At 62.3% G+C, this 13,527-nt stretch overlaps 3 protein-coding genes across 4 annotated transcripts; 1 reads left to right on the forward strand and 2 right to left on the reverse strand.

Moving 5' to 3' along the window:
• Positions 1-3,552: 3,552 nt before the first annotated feature.
• TMEM249 (transmembrane protein 249) lies at positions 3,553-5,386 on the reverse strand. Its single transcript, XM_037732427.1, has 5 exons — positions 5,359-5,386; positions 4,897-5,184; positions 4,259-4,639; positions 4,081-4,166; positions 3,553-3,853 (listed from the first exon to the last, which is right to left on the reverse strand). The coding sequence occupies exons 1-5, from the start codon at positions 5,384-5,386 to the stop codon at positions 3,677-3,679; spliced, it is 960 nt and encodes a 319-aa protein (XP_037588355.1). The 3' UTR covers positions 3,553-3,676.
• A 326-nt stretch (positions 5,387-5,712) lies between these two features.
• Positions 5,713-8,788, reverse strand: FBXL6 (F-box and leucine rich repeat protein 6). The gene is made up of 9 exons (XM_017511659.2): positions 8,322-8,788; positions 7,918-8,076; positions 7,728-7,791; positions 7,279-7,410; positions 7,097-7,204; positions 6,896-7,009; positions 6,596-6,827; positions 6,264-6,510; positions 5,713-5,960 (listed from the first exon to the last, which is right to left on the reverse strand). The coding sequence occupies exons 1-9, from the start codon at positions 8,714-8,716 to the stop codon at positions 5,813-5,815; spliced, it is 1,599 nt and encodes a 532-aa protein (XP_017367148.1). The 5' UTR covers positions 8,717-8,788; the 3' UTR covers positions 5,713-5,812.
• A 111-nt stretch (positions 8,789-8,899) lies between these two features.
• SLC52A2 (solute carrier family 52 member 2) lies at positions 8,900-11,435 on the forward strand. 2 transcript variants are annotated; one of them, XM_017511661.2, is made up of 5 exons: positions 8,900-9,137; positions 9,446-9,684; positions 9,779-10,649; positions 10,745-10,868; positions 10,963-11,432. In XM_017511661.2, the coding sequence occupies exons 2-5, from the start codon at positions 9,555-9,557 to the stop codon at positions 11,173-11,175; spliced, it is 1,338 nt and encodes a 445-aa protein (XP_017367150.1). In that variant the 5' UTR covers positions 8,900-9,137; positions 9,446-9,554; the 3' UTR covers positions 11,176-11,432. The 2 variants fall into 2 exon arrangements, with proteins under 2 accessions (XP_017367150.1, XP_037588356.1); XM_037732428.1 differs by lacking the exon at positions 8,900-9,137 and having other exon boundaries at positions 9,147-9,684; positions 10,963-11,435.
• The last annotated feature ends 2,092 nt before the right edge of the window (positions 11,436-13,527 follow it).

Consider the following 13,527-nt stretch of genomic DNA (forward strand, 5'->3'; position numbering starts at 1 on the left):
GGGGTTTCACCATGTTGACCAGGATGGTCTCGATCTCTTGACCTCGTGATCCACCCGCCTCGGCCTCCCACAGTGCTGGGATTACAGGCTTGAGCCACCGCGCCCGGCCTAAAATAAATATTTATAGGGTTGTGTGCACCTACACACCAACAAGCAAGACCTCCCTCCTGCAAGGTGCCCCCTGGTTTCTCTGCCCATGACAGTGAAACTTCCTGTGTGATCTTGACTTTCCTCTTTCCTCTACCCTCTTCTTCTCCCCGCCCCCCTGCCCCCCACCCCCAGTGCAGTTCCATGCTGCAGGAGGCTGCTTCCCTGAGGCTGTTCCTGCAGGGGTGTTCATGCCTCTATGAGTGCCCATTTTACTTAACACGGGTTCCCTCTTCCTCCATTTGGGCCCTCTTCCCTCTGCGGGCTTTCGTCTGCCTCTGTGTGTCTGATGCCACGGCTCCATCCTTGGCCCTCCTCCTGTTCTCCTCCATCCTCTGTGTTGCCAGGGACCTCTCATCTAGGGCTTTGGCTTCAGGGACCTCCCAGGGCATGATGGTTTCAGGTCTGTGCTTCCCCGTTTCCTTTCTCCCCAGAGCCCTCCTGCCTTTTTGCCTTTTTAAAATCTCCCCTGCAAGGTCCCATCAGCTCCTCAGGCCTTGTCTAACTCAGAGCTCCCGACTGCCAACCCCTCCTCCTCATGGCCCCCAGCCCTGGTGCCCAGGCCAGAAACCCTGAACTCCCCAAGTCAGCTTTCTTCCCAGCTCACTTCCCACCCAGCAGCAAATCTCATCAACGGAGCGGTAGCTCAGAACTGCCTGTGATCTGTGCTCCTCTCTGTTCCCCTCTGCCCTTCCAGCTCCCTGCACAATTCCTGCAGCCTCCTGGTCCTTCCCCCCGACTCCCTCCCTGGGAGTGCATCTCTGCTTACAGCCCTCCAACAGATTCCAATGGCACACAGGGCTAAAGCTCGGAGCCACAACCTCCAAAGACTCTGCCCGCCTTTCCCACCTCTTCTCAGGCTGCCTCCTCCCTCATCCTCTCTTCTCTGACCATCCCAATCCGCTTGGAGCCTCTTGAGCACACCCAGCTCACACAGTCCTGCATCATGCCCTTGTGCTGCCCAAGACGCCCTTACCCCAGAGCTCCCCAGTCGGACGGAACCTGACTTCCTTCTGGGCTCCCCCTAGACCACCAGCTCCAGGGGAGGAGGGACTTTCCCTGCCTAAGCGAAACTGAGCCCTCAACCCGAACCTAAGCTGGGTATTGCCACTCCAGGACATCTTGAGCCCCATCTTCCAGGTGGTGGGGAGGGGGATGGTCTCTGCACTTGGGCTGTTAATAACAGTTGCTCGGGCCGGGCGCGGTGGCTCAAGCCTGTAATCCCAGCACTTTGGGAGGCCGAGGCGGGTGGATCACGAGGTCAAGAGATCGAGACCATCCTGGTCAACATGATGAAATCCCGTCTCTACTAAAAAAAAATACAAAAAATTAGCTGGGCATGGTGGTGCATGCCTGTAATCCCAGCTACTCAGGAGGCTGAGGCAGGAGAATTGCCTGAACCCAGGAGGCGGAGGTTGCGGTGAGCCGAGATCGCGCCATTGCACTCCAGCCTGGGTAACATGTGTGAAACTCCGTCTCAAAAAAAAAAAAAAAAAAAAAAAAAAAAAAAAAAAACCCCGTCAAAAAAAAAAAAAAAAAAAAAAAAAAAAACAGTTGCTCCCAGGGACAATCTAAAGGCATTTCAGTAGCCCCCAGATCCTGCCCCAGAAATGGGCCAGCTTGCCCGTTGCCCACTGAGTTTGAGCGGCCTTAGGATTGGGGGTCAAGCAGAGAAGCCATGGTTCCAAGTAGAACTGGCTTCTTGGGCCTGAAACCTGGGCAGTCACAGAGGGCCCCAGGCTCAGAATGGCCCCATACTTGGGTTTTTGTTGTTTTGTTTTGTTTTGAAACAGGGTCTCGCCCCATCGCCCAGGCTGGAGTGCAGTGGTGCTATCTCAGCTCACTGCAACCTCTGCCTCCCAGGATCAAGTGATTCTCCTGTCTCCTGAGTAATTGGGACTACAGCACACATCACCACACCTGTTAATTTTTAGTAGAGCTGGGGTTTCGCCATGTTGGCCAGGCTGGTTTCAAACTCTGAGCTCAGGTGATCCACCTGCCTCGGGCTCCCAAAGTGCTGGGATTACAGGCATGAGCCACCACACCCGGCCCATACTTGGTTTAAATTATATGCTATTGCCATCTTGAAATTTTTTTTTTGAGTTGGAGTCTCACTCTGTTACCTAGACGGGAGTGCAGTGGCGTTATCTTGGTTCACTGTAACCTCTGCCTCCTAAGTTCAAGTGCTTCTCCTGCCTCAGCCTTCCGAGTAGCGGGGAATACAGGTACCTGCCATCACACCCGGCAATTTTTAAAAATATTTTTAGTAGAGATGGGCTTTTACCATGTTGGCCAGGCTGGTCTCAAACTCCTGACCTCAAGTGATCCGCCCACCTCGGCCTCCCAAAGTGCTGGAATTACACGTGTGAACCACCATGCCCAGCCTATCTTGAAATTCTTAATAACTTTATTTATATTGTTTATTTTTTTAGAGACTGGGGTCTCACTATGTTGTCAAGGCTAGCCTTGAACTCCTGGGTTCAAGCTCTCCCACCTCAGCTTCCTGAGCAGCTGGGACTACAGGCATTCACCACTGCACCCCACTCAATAACCTTCTAACTATGGGCTCCAAACTTAGATGTGGCATGGAGCCCTGCAAATTATGTAGCTGCTCCTGGATGCAGGGACACTCAGCTGACACTGCCTGAAGACCTGGAAAGCCAGGAGCTGCTTCCCCTGGGACTCCATGGCCCACAGCCTTCTCAGCTTCCACAACAGCCGTCAGCACCCAGGAGGCCTCAGGTGCTTCAGTGAGAGTTGGGGGATCCACTGGACAAGGGAGTGTGGGCCTGGGTTCCAGTGGGGACTGGAAGCGGGTGTCAGAGGCGCAGGGCAGGGGTTCCAGCAGGAACGGGGAGTGGGTGTCAGGGCCGCCGGGTGAGAGTTCCAGTGGGCACAAGGAGTGGGTGCCAGGGGTGCTGCACATTCTCCGTCCTAGGAGGCCCTAGACACTGGCCCGGGACTCTCACGCCCACCCCCTTGGAGACAAGTGGCAGCAGTGTGGTTATGAGCCAAGCATGCGCCCCTAAGCAGAGGGCTTGTCTAGCTGTACCCCACCCCATTGCTGGTTGGACTAGCAGTGGGCACCGGGCTCAGAATGGACCAATCAGATTCTGACTCCTGGATTCCACGCATTGGTCAGCACCTCTGAGGTCAGAGAGGACAATTTATTAAGTGCTGCTGGCTAAGAGGGGCTGGAGTTCCCAGCCTCTCAAGTGATGGGCCCAACCCAGCAGCCTGGCCATATTCCATCCCTTGCTCCCAGCTGTTCCTGTGTTGGAACCCAAGCTCTGGGGTTTGCTTCAGTTGCCTGGAAGGCACAGGCTCCCTAAGGTCCTAGGAGTGCACCATGGTGGAAGCCATAGGCACCAGGGCACTTCCCCTGCCCCCAGAAAATGACCTGTGTGGAAGGTGAGACAACTTTATTGAAAGGAAGGCCAGTGAGTGGGACTCATATTCGATCTGCCCCAGAGTGGGGCGCTGGGAGGTTGGGGAGAACGCAGTCCTGGGGTGGGGGTGGCCCTCGGAGTCACACCTCCAGGTTGGACTGAGAGGAGCTGGCCTTGTCCACGAGGCTCTTGTGCGACACGGAGCGGGTGCTAGAGGGTGGCCAGTGGCGAACCACGTGCCGGTAGGAAGTGGCCAGGTAGTCGAAGTAGTTGATGTTGAGTTTCCGGGCCATGTAACGGCCCAAGTATTCCATTTGCTGTGGCGGCAGGTGGCGCTCAACTCGGGCCAGGACAGGACAGACCCCCCTCGCCATGAGGGCGACCCCTTCCCTTTCCAGGCAGCATTCCCAGTCCTGCCCGCAGCCCCGGCGCCCTCTCCACGGCCCCCAGCCCAGGACCGCGCTGTATTTACCCCACCCAAAGACCCTAACAGCGACCGGTGTCATCGTGTCCCGAGGAGGGCACGTGTCTGGGCGGGACCCACCTCGTAGTGCTCCGACAGCTGCACCAGCACCAGCGGCTCCAACCTGTGGCCGCCGAGGACCAGCTGGAAGAAGCATCTTCCGTAGGCTGCGGGGAGAGTGGGCTCAGCCGGCCTGCGCGCCCCTCCACGCTCCCAAGTGGCCTCCCCGTCCCCGTCCGTCCCGGGTCCCGGGCGTCACCGTCGGAGCTGGAGGCCAGGCGCACGTAGACCAGGTGCAGGGGGCCCTGGCACACCGCGCGGCCCTGGATGGAGAAGTGGTACACGCCGCGCGGGTGGTTCAGCACCAGGCGGCGCCGCGGCAGCGATGACACCACCATCCACAGGCCCACGGCCACGCCGTACGCGGGGAAGACCCAGGTCTCCTGCTTCTGCACCTGTGGGCGGGCCCCGCGGGGAGCGCCTGAGCGGGTGCAGGGCGGGCCCGCGGGGGCGGAGGGTGGGGGGGGGGGCCCGGGAGCTCGCACCTTTCTCAGGGAGCTGACGCTGACCAGGACCACGCAGACGGCGAGGAGCAGCATCCCCTTCCACAGCGTGTCCTGGTAGTACTCCAGCACGAAGACTAGGGGCGGCGCGGCGAGTGAGGACGCCCGGGCCTCCCGCAGCCGGGGTGGCGGCGCCGGGGCTGTGCCCTGAGTGGCTGGGTCCGCGCAGGGCTCGGGGCGGCAGCTGCAACTAGCCCGCCGCGTTTCCGCCCCCGGGAGCACCGGCCGGCCAGCCCGCGGCCCCTGGCCCTGCCCACCCGGCTCCGCGCCATTGAGGCCTCGGCCCGGCTCCCTCCTCCCAGACGTGCCGCGCCCCGCCCCGCCCCGCGCGCACCGTTTGGCTGCTGCTGCTCGAACGGGAAGAAGCTGTTGTTCTTAAGGCACCTGGCCAGGCGGCGCTCGGGGCAGAAGAGTCCTAGGGACCACAGCCGGAAGCGCCAGCCGAAGGAGGTCGCGCGCAGGCCGCGGGCCCGGCCTTTACGGACCTGCCCCTTAGGGCTCTGGGTCAAGCAGAGGTGGTCAGCCTGGCCGCTCGCCCGCCGCCGTCGCCCACTGCCCACAGCGGCGCGCCTACCTGGCTGAGCAAATTCTCCAGGGCTGCAGGCCCAAGAAGGAGCAGGAGCTCACAGAAGACCGGCAGGGCAGCAAGGCCAGTAGCGGCCCGGGGAGGGGGGGACAGCACACGCGTTCTAGAAGTTCTGGGAGGGTTCTAGAAGGGGCCACTCTGTTGACCACCCCTGAGGGAGTGCTGGACTGAGGTCCCACAGTGGGAATGAGCTTCTTGGCCAGTCCATACACTGGAGGCCCCTGTGTGGCCTGTTCATGGCTCTCATCTGAAGGGTGGACTCCCCAGGCCTGAGGTGGAGAGAAATCTGCAGGCAGGGACCCCTCAATGAACCCCACGGCTGGGCGGGGCCCCACCTCTACACCCACATGCAACCACCAACAGCTCACCAGTGTTCCCGAGGGTGGGACATACACACACTGGGTCCCTCAGTTGGCAGGCAAAGGCATAGCCACCTGCAGGCTCAAGAACCCTTGGGCCACCCTGACCCCACAACACACAGGCTCTGGGCTGGCTGTAGCCCCAGTGGCACCATCAGGTATAACCCGTTGCCCAACCTTACCCTGAGGACCACACACACAGAGCTCCTAAAAAAGTTTTATTTTAACAAAATGCTCCAATATCTGAAACTGGGCAAAGGTGGGTGGGGGGCAGGCTGGCTGATGTGTCCCAGGTCTGTGGCTGCCTAGCTGGGTGAGGGGCTGGTGAGCAGCTGCTCCAGACACCACTGGACTTCCTCCAGGCCCCGGTAGGCCCGCTTCAGGCCCCGGGGAAGGCAGCGGCAGGACTCCAGGTTGAGGTAGACCAGGCCGGGGCAGCTGCTGATCACAGAGCTGTGGGGAGGGTAGGCCACAGGAAGTTGAGCCATTGCCTGGAAGACTTCCCTCAGAAGGGCTTGGGCCAAGCTAGGGAGCTGTGCCTGCTGCTGCTCCACACCTGGCTCTGCCACCCATAGCCACCAAGGCCAAGCCCAGTTGCCCTGGTGTCCCCAAGCCCACCCCACGAAGGTGCTGGGACAGTACGCATGCCCCTCTGACCCCTGGAGGTCTCAGGCCAGGCAGGACACCACGTTCAGGCCCCAGGCAGACGCAGTGACAGCCACACTGGCTCCAGGGACTGGGGGAGGGGATGCTGACCTGACTGTGCTTGGTGTGACCCTAGTGCCCCTGAGATTAAGGGAGCACAGGGCTGGGTGCGAGCCCCCAGGGGTGCTTAAGAAGGCAGCCAGGGCCTGCTCCAGGTCCTTCTCACTGAACCCCTGGCCACTCAAGTCCAGTTCTCGCAGGGTGTGGCACCACTTCTGGGTCAACAGGGGGCTGCCCTCCTTGGCTAGAGTCAGCCGGTCTGAGGTGCCATACAAGCCCAGATGAAGCTGTTCCAGCTCTGCAGTGAGAGGAGTGAGCATAAGCTGCTGGGTGGCAAGGGTCCCCACACCTCACCCACCCGGCCACCACCCAGGACCGCTGACCCTGGCACGGCAGATCTTGAAGGCCAGCTGGTGTGATGCGCGCACAGCCACGAAGATCCAGCAAGCGCAGGTTGGGAGAGCCGTGGAGCAGGCGGCCCAGGACCTCGTTGCTCACAAAGTTGCAGGTGGAGCTCGCCAGGCAGAGCTCCTCCAGGCTAGGGAAGCCTGGTCCGGGAGCAGCCCCTCGTCCAGGAGGCTTGGGCAGCCACATCAGGTTCAGCAGCCGCAGCACCTGGGAACAAGGCCTAGGCTGTAGATGGGGGAGGGTGTCACAGGTGGGAGGGGTGGGGAACCAGGTACCTGGAGCTGGGGACAGCCTTTCTGCAGAGCCTCGACAGGCAGCTGGAGGGGAATGCTATTGCGGTTGATGTCGGTGCTCACCTCCAGGACCTGGAGGTGGGGGCAGCAGCTGCCCTGCAGAGATAGGGGGGTGTCACGGGGTCAGTGGTCTGGCAGTCCCCAGCTCAGCATCTGGCTCAGCTCCCACCAGTGCCAACCTACCAGCAGTGCGCCCAGGATGGCTGTTGTCTGGGAGCTGTAGGTCAGCCACAGCTTGCGCATTCGGGGCCCCGCCTCCTCCAAGAAGCTCACCACAGCTGTGGACTCCACCTGAGGCCCCAGTACAAGAGAACCTGTCACCCCAGCCTGGGCTTTTTCAGGGACCCTTGGGACACAGGGCTCACCATGGAGTGCTGTAGGTCCAGGCTATGGAGCTGGCAGCAGGCTTTGGCTAGCATGACCAGAGCATCAGCAGTCACACCGTGGCAGCCGGAGAGTTTGAGGAAGGTGAGTCGAGGACAGGACTCACCTACCAGCTGCGGGGAGACAGAGGGCCAGCTGGGGTTGGGAAAGGGCAGGCTAAGATCCACGAGGGAAGCAGACAGGTGGCTGGTGCCAGCCCCACTTTACCACCTTAGCTGTGACCTCCTTTCTGCCCATGTCAGGCCTACCTGGGTGTCCCTGCCTCTGACACCTCCCTCCTGGAGGAAACAGCAGGAAAAGAGAACCAAGCAGGCAGGCAGGCATCCCCATGGAGCAGCGTTAGGCCCCCAAGGTGCCTGACCCACTTCCTAGAGTACTAAACAGTCCCAGAGGGTCACAGCTGGTGTGCAGGGCAGCCTGAAGCTCTCACCTTCAACACGGGTTGTACCTGAGACTTCCAGTGGATGAGGGTCAGCCTCTGGAGCTGTGAAAACCTGGGCCGACAGCAGAGGCAGAGCTGCACTAATGTTCCCACACGAGTCCTTCCCACCCAAAACCTTGGTGCAGGGACACAGAAGGGGCCTGGAGCCAGGGGATAAGGAAAAGAGGGAACCCCTCACCGACTGGGCATAAGCCACTCCAGGGAAGCAAGGAGCTTCTTCTCCGCCTTGACCCTGCCGTTGGCAGGCCGGCTGGCCAGCGGGGGCGACAGGGTCACGGTGTGCCAGAGCGCGGGTTGGGAGGCGGCCTCTTGCCAGCGGCGGCACACGCGCGCAGCCCTGGGAAAATAGCGCTGTTGAGGGTACCGGCCCCTTAGTAGGCGATGCCCCCCTCTCGCAGCGCAGTGGATAGCCGGCTCAAAGCTAAGCCCCTGAGGCTCCAACCGGGCGACTAAGGGACTGTGCTCTCGGACGGCGGCGTGTGCGCCCCGATGCTTTCGCCCTCCGCCCCCGCCCGGGCCACCGCTCGGACCTCATCTGGCCCAAGCCCCTGAGCTCGGCGGCGGGCCCGGCTGCAGCGTTACCTGCCGAGGAAGGGCATGGGCCCGTCCGCCGCCACCAGCAACCTGAAAATCTGCACCAGGACTTCCAAGGGAATGCGGTCTCCCCAGCCCGCGTCTGGCCCGTCCTCGGGCGTGGGCGCGGGCTCGGGCCTCAGCCTGGCCTTGGGCTTGGGCTTGGGCTTGGCGGCGCGGGGGCCCGGGGGCGGCTGCCGGGGAGCGCGGCGGGCAGCGCGCCGCTGTGCGCGGGGTCGGACGGGCCCGGGTTCGGACAGCACCAGCAGCATGCTGTCGGACTGCAGCAGGTGGTACCCCGAGCCGCTTGGCGCCAGCCGGTCCCACCACCAGTCCTCGGCCGAGCGGGCCCGCGGCGCTGCTCGGGCTCTGCGCCGGACCCAACGAGACGCCGGGGCAGCCATGGCCGCCGACTCCGCTCGGGCAGTCCCGGGGAGCGGAAGGGGCGGGCCTACAGACTGACACCTGCCGGCTCCACTCAGCGCCAGCCTACCGACCCGCTTCCGGGGCGGGACTTCCGGCCGTGGGCCGCGCTGGGTCGGGCCCAGAGCCGCAGTGAGGGTATCGGATCCTGTCTGGCGCCGCGCCCTCAGCGCGCGGGACTGCGGTGGCGCTCCTGGGCCAGACGACGGCGTCCCGGCGTGGCCAGAAGCCGTCATTGGAGCGGGCGCGCAAGGGGCGCGGGACGGGGACGCGCAGGGGCCGGACTGCTCCCGGTCACCCACCCGATGCTGGCACAGCCGCCCCGGCCCCTCCCCTGGCATCTGACCTGCCCCCCGCGGTCCCGGGCACGCAGAAGCCCTGGGGTGTGCGTGGCTCCTGCCGGTAGGCGCCCTGGCCTGGGGTCCGGCGGGTGGTGGTGGTTGCGGTGACTCCAGCCCCGCCTGGCCCTGAGCAGGCGGCTCCACCCGCTCCTTCCGCCTCCTCCCCTGGGCCTGCGGCACCTCGGGCGGGTTTCCCGCTTTCCTGCCTGCCGGCGGTCCAGACTGCCGGGCGGAGCTGCTGGGCACGTTTTAGCCAATGCGCCCCCTCCCCACTCCGGCCCGGGGCTCCTCCAGCTCGCCTGTTGGTGGTGGCCTCACCCTGTTCTGACTCCGGCTCGGGGTCCTCCGTGCTGGTCTGTTTCTTTCAAGCTAAAAGAGGTCTTAAGTTCCCAGAAGAGTCAAGCGTCTCCGGACCTCGGTGGGAAAAGAACTGGCTGTGACCTTTGCCCTGACCTTGAGGGGCCTAGCCTCGTGCTCAATGGCAGCACCCACGTCCGGCCGTCCGGTGCTGACCCACGTGCTAGTGGCTCTCTTCGGCATGGGCTCCTGGGCTGCGGTCAATGGGATCTGGGTGGAGCTACCTGTGGTGGTCAAAGACCTTCCTGAGGGTGAGTGGGAGGAGGTGCAGGTGGGCCCAGGAAGGTGGGCTTTGGCTTCCCTTGGGTGTCATGCCCCTGACATGGCCTCCTCCCTTCCCTGCAGGTTGGAACCTCCCCTCCTACGTCTCTGTGCTAGTGGCTCTGGGGAACCTGGGTCTGCTGGTGGTGACCCTCTGGAGGCGGCTGGTCCCAGGAAAGGGCGAGCGGGTCCCCATCCGGGTGGTGCAGGTGCTGAGCATGGTGGGCTCAGCTCTGCTGGCCTCTCTGTGGCACTACGTGGCCCCAGTGGCAGGACAGCTGCATTCCGTGGCCTTCCTAGCCCTGGCCTTCGTGCTGGCGCTGGCATGCTGTGCCTCTAATGTCACGTTCCTGCCCTTCCTGAGCCACCTGCCACCTCACTTCCTACGGTCGTTCTTCCTGGGTCAAGGCCTGAGTGCCCTGCTGCCCTGTATGCTGGCCCTAGTGCAGGGTGTGAGCCGCCTTGAGTGCCCACCAGCCCCCACCAACGGCACCCCTGGTCCCCCGCTCAACTTCCCTGAGCGTTTTCCCACCAGCACCTTCTTCTGGGCACTGACCTCCCTTCTGGTCACTTCAGCTGCTGCCTTCCAGGGTCTCTTGCTGCTGTTGCCGCCACCATCATCTGTACCCACAGGGGACTTAGGATCAGGCCTCCAGGTGGAAGCCCCAGGAGCAGAGGAAGAGGTGGAAGAGGCCTTGCCATTGCAAGAGCCACCAAGCCAGGCAGCAGGCACCCCCCCTGGTCCAGACCCTAAGGCCTATGGGCTTTTCTCAGCCCGCAGTGCCTGCCTGCTGGGCCTGCTGGCCACCACCAACGCACTGACCAACGGCGTGCTGCCTGCTGTGCAGAGCTTTTCCTGCTTACCCTATGGGCGTCTGGCCTACCACCTGGCTGTGGTACTGGGCAGTGCTGCCAATCCCCTTGCCTGCTTCCTGGCCATGGGCGTGTTGTGCAGGTACACAAGGGCCCCCTAGCCCCTGGGTGGGTGGAACTCAGGTCTGGGAGCCAGGTCCTGGCACAGTCAGCCCTGACTCTGCTCACCCATTGCAGGTCCTTGGCAGGGCTGGGTGGCCTCTCTCTGCTGGGCGTGCTCTTTGGGGCCTACCTGATGGCACTGGCAATCCTGAGCCCCTGCCCACCCCTTGTGGACACCTTGGCAGGAGTGGTCCTCGTGGTGAGTACGGGGGTGGGGGGGTCGTGACATGGGGCGGGGGTATTCCCCTGGAGCAGATGCGTCTCACGCTCAGCCTGCTGCTGTGTCCCCTCAGGTGCTGTCATGGGTGCTGTGTCTCGGCGTGTTCTCTTACGTGAAGGTGGCAGCCAGCTCCCTACTGCATGGCGGGGGCCGGCCGGCATTGCTGGCAGCTGGCGTGGCCATCCAGGCGGGCTCTCTGCTGGGTGCTGTCGCCATGTTCCCTCCAGTCAGCATCTACCACATGTTCCACAGCAGAAAGGACTGTGTAGACCCTTGTGGCTCCTGAACCTGGGCAGGTGGGGACCCTGCTCCCCCATCCTGTATTTACCTCAGTGCTGCCACCGTGCCTGAATGCCGCAGCCCAGGAGGCCCCCGCGCCGGCACACTCGTGGACACTCACACACTCCGTAGGAGACCCTAGCTCTCCAGGTGGGGGTCAGGGGCAAGGACCAGGCTTGGAGCCAGGGACTGGCTGGGGCTGTAGGGTAAGCCCCGGGGTCTGGGACTTACATGTGGCTTGTGTAATAAAACATTTTTATGTAATGAGTTGGCATTAATTTTTTGAGAACTTCTCTTTGTATGGATACTTCCCTGAGCCAAAGCCATGGCCTGGCCTGTGTAGCATAAGCCGCCTCTCCCCAGGCCCTGGGCAGGTCCTTGCCCTCCGCAGGCCGGTCTCACGGATCATGCAGCCACACCCTCTGAGCCCAGACTCCCCCACATTGCTTCCTGGAACTGCCCTGAGCTCTCTGGGCCCACACAGGCTACCATGCTCAGAGGAGTAGGAGGCTCTCCTCCAGGCAAGGCCACTGCTCCACAAGCATCTCTTAAGGGCACGAGGGTCAGTCAGGATGGGGCTGTGACATGCTGAGCTCCCAGTCCACCCTCACTCCTGGAATGACTCGTTGCCTGCTGGCTTCCCAGGAGTATCCTGCTAGGGATTTACACCGGGGGGTTGGTGTGCAGACCCCAGGGTGCTCAGTGCGGGGGGACTCAGAAGAGATAGAGATTCTAGCCCATCGAGACCCTTTGGCCTGAGCATTGCCGCCTCCAGCCTCTCAGCGCCAGCTCCTTCTGCAATCAAACCCGCAAAGGTGTGAAACTCTTTCTTCAGGCAGACTTGGCTACAGCTGCCTTCTCCCTGAGCTGCTGGCACACTGCCCCTGGCCCCGGGCAGCCTGGGCCTGTGCATGTTGCCATTTGCAGGGAGCAGACCATGGCCTGTTCTGGGCTGGGTGGTTCTCAGGCTCCCACAAAAAGGGCTGGAGGTGCAGAGAAATTGAGAGGAGCCCCTGAGCTTGGCAGCAAGGACCTGGAAGAAAGTGCTGGGGGAGGCCGTGCCAAGGTGGGAACCTGGTTTTTTCACTGTGGGCAGCCACCCCCGGGAGGCAGGGCACCAGACTGTAATCCAGTGTGGCTGGCCTGGCAGCAAGGCCTGTTCTCACAGGCAAGAGGCCCCACTTCTGCAGAGGGGCCCCTGCAGCCGCAGGGAGTGGGTAGGCAGGCGCTGGGGAAGATGAGTCCGTTCCTGCTGCCCAAGGGCCGCCTAGGACAGTTCCGCTCTCCAGACGCTTTTTCTGACTGTCCTTGAGTTGGCCTGCACACGGGCCTTTGAAGGGCCCTGCCTTCCTCCCTGCTTCTGCTCCCTCCTGTCTTGGCAGGACCATCAGAGGAGGAAGGAGCCCTCGTGACCGGGAAAGCCTCTGGTCTGGGGCCCCATCAAACGTCAGGGGCGGGCCAGCTTCCAGGGGACTCGGGACCTCCTAGCTCTGAGAGCAGAGGTCACCACCAGGTCCAGCCTTCCAGGATGCTGCTGCCTGAGGCTGGGCCCCTGCCCAGCTGACCTGGCTACTTCCTTTTGGGGGTTGCAGGTATTGAGGACTCTAGGGGCTGGGGGCTGCAAGTTGGCTGTGAGCAGAAGTCGCCTGGTAAGAGAAGATTCTGAGGGAAGATGAGGACAAGGATGAGACGAGGCAGGTGGTATTGATGGCAAGGCCACAGACAGCAGGGCTCCTGGTCTCATGCTGTCTCCCTTCCCCTCATCACTCTGCCCCTGCCCCGTCAGCACCGGTGCTTGGGGCCTGCCCTCTCCTGTCCACCCTGGGCTGGAGGCTGGTGGAGCGACCTCCCAGCTTCCTCCTGGCTTCCTTCCCATGGAGCAGCGATCAAAGGCATCCATGGGGCCCCTGCCCTGTGCCACAGTCATCAGGGCCGCAGAGGAGCAAGGTGCACAGGCCCGAGTGAGGAATCCGCTGCCTTCTGAAGTCCCCATGCGCTTCCTGCCCATATCCCTATTATTATTTTGATCTCCACCTCAGTTCCTACAGTAGGAACTGGGGCGGGGGTCAAAATGATAACAGCAGGAAAGTGCCTCAGCTTTGAGTGCTGCTTACTTACGGTTTCCCAGGGCTGAGTCCAGGGCCAGAGCCGGGCCTTGTGGAGGCAGAACAGCCCACCGTGAAGGGCCTGCTGGGATCAGGATGCCTACCACCACCAGCTGCACAGCAGGTGGCCAGAGGCTTCTGGAGACTCTGCCTCAGCACTTTGGGAGGCTGAGGAGGACGGATCACCTGAGGTGAGGAGTTTAAGACCAGCCTGGCCAACATGGCGAAACTCCGTCTCTACTAAAAATACAAAA

The sequence above is a fragment of the Cebus imitator genome, unplaced genomic scaffold (assembly GCF_001604975.1).
Source record: "Cebus imitator isolate Cc_AM_T3 unplaced genomic scaffold, Cebus_imitator-1.0 Scaffold449, whole genome shotgun sequence".
NCBI classification, from domain to species: domain Eukaryota; kingdom Metazoa; phylum Chordata; class Mammalia; order Primates; family Cebidae; genus Cebus; species Cebus imitator.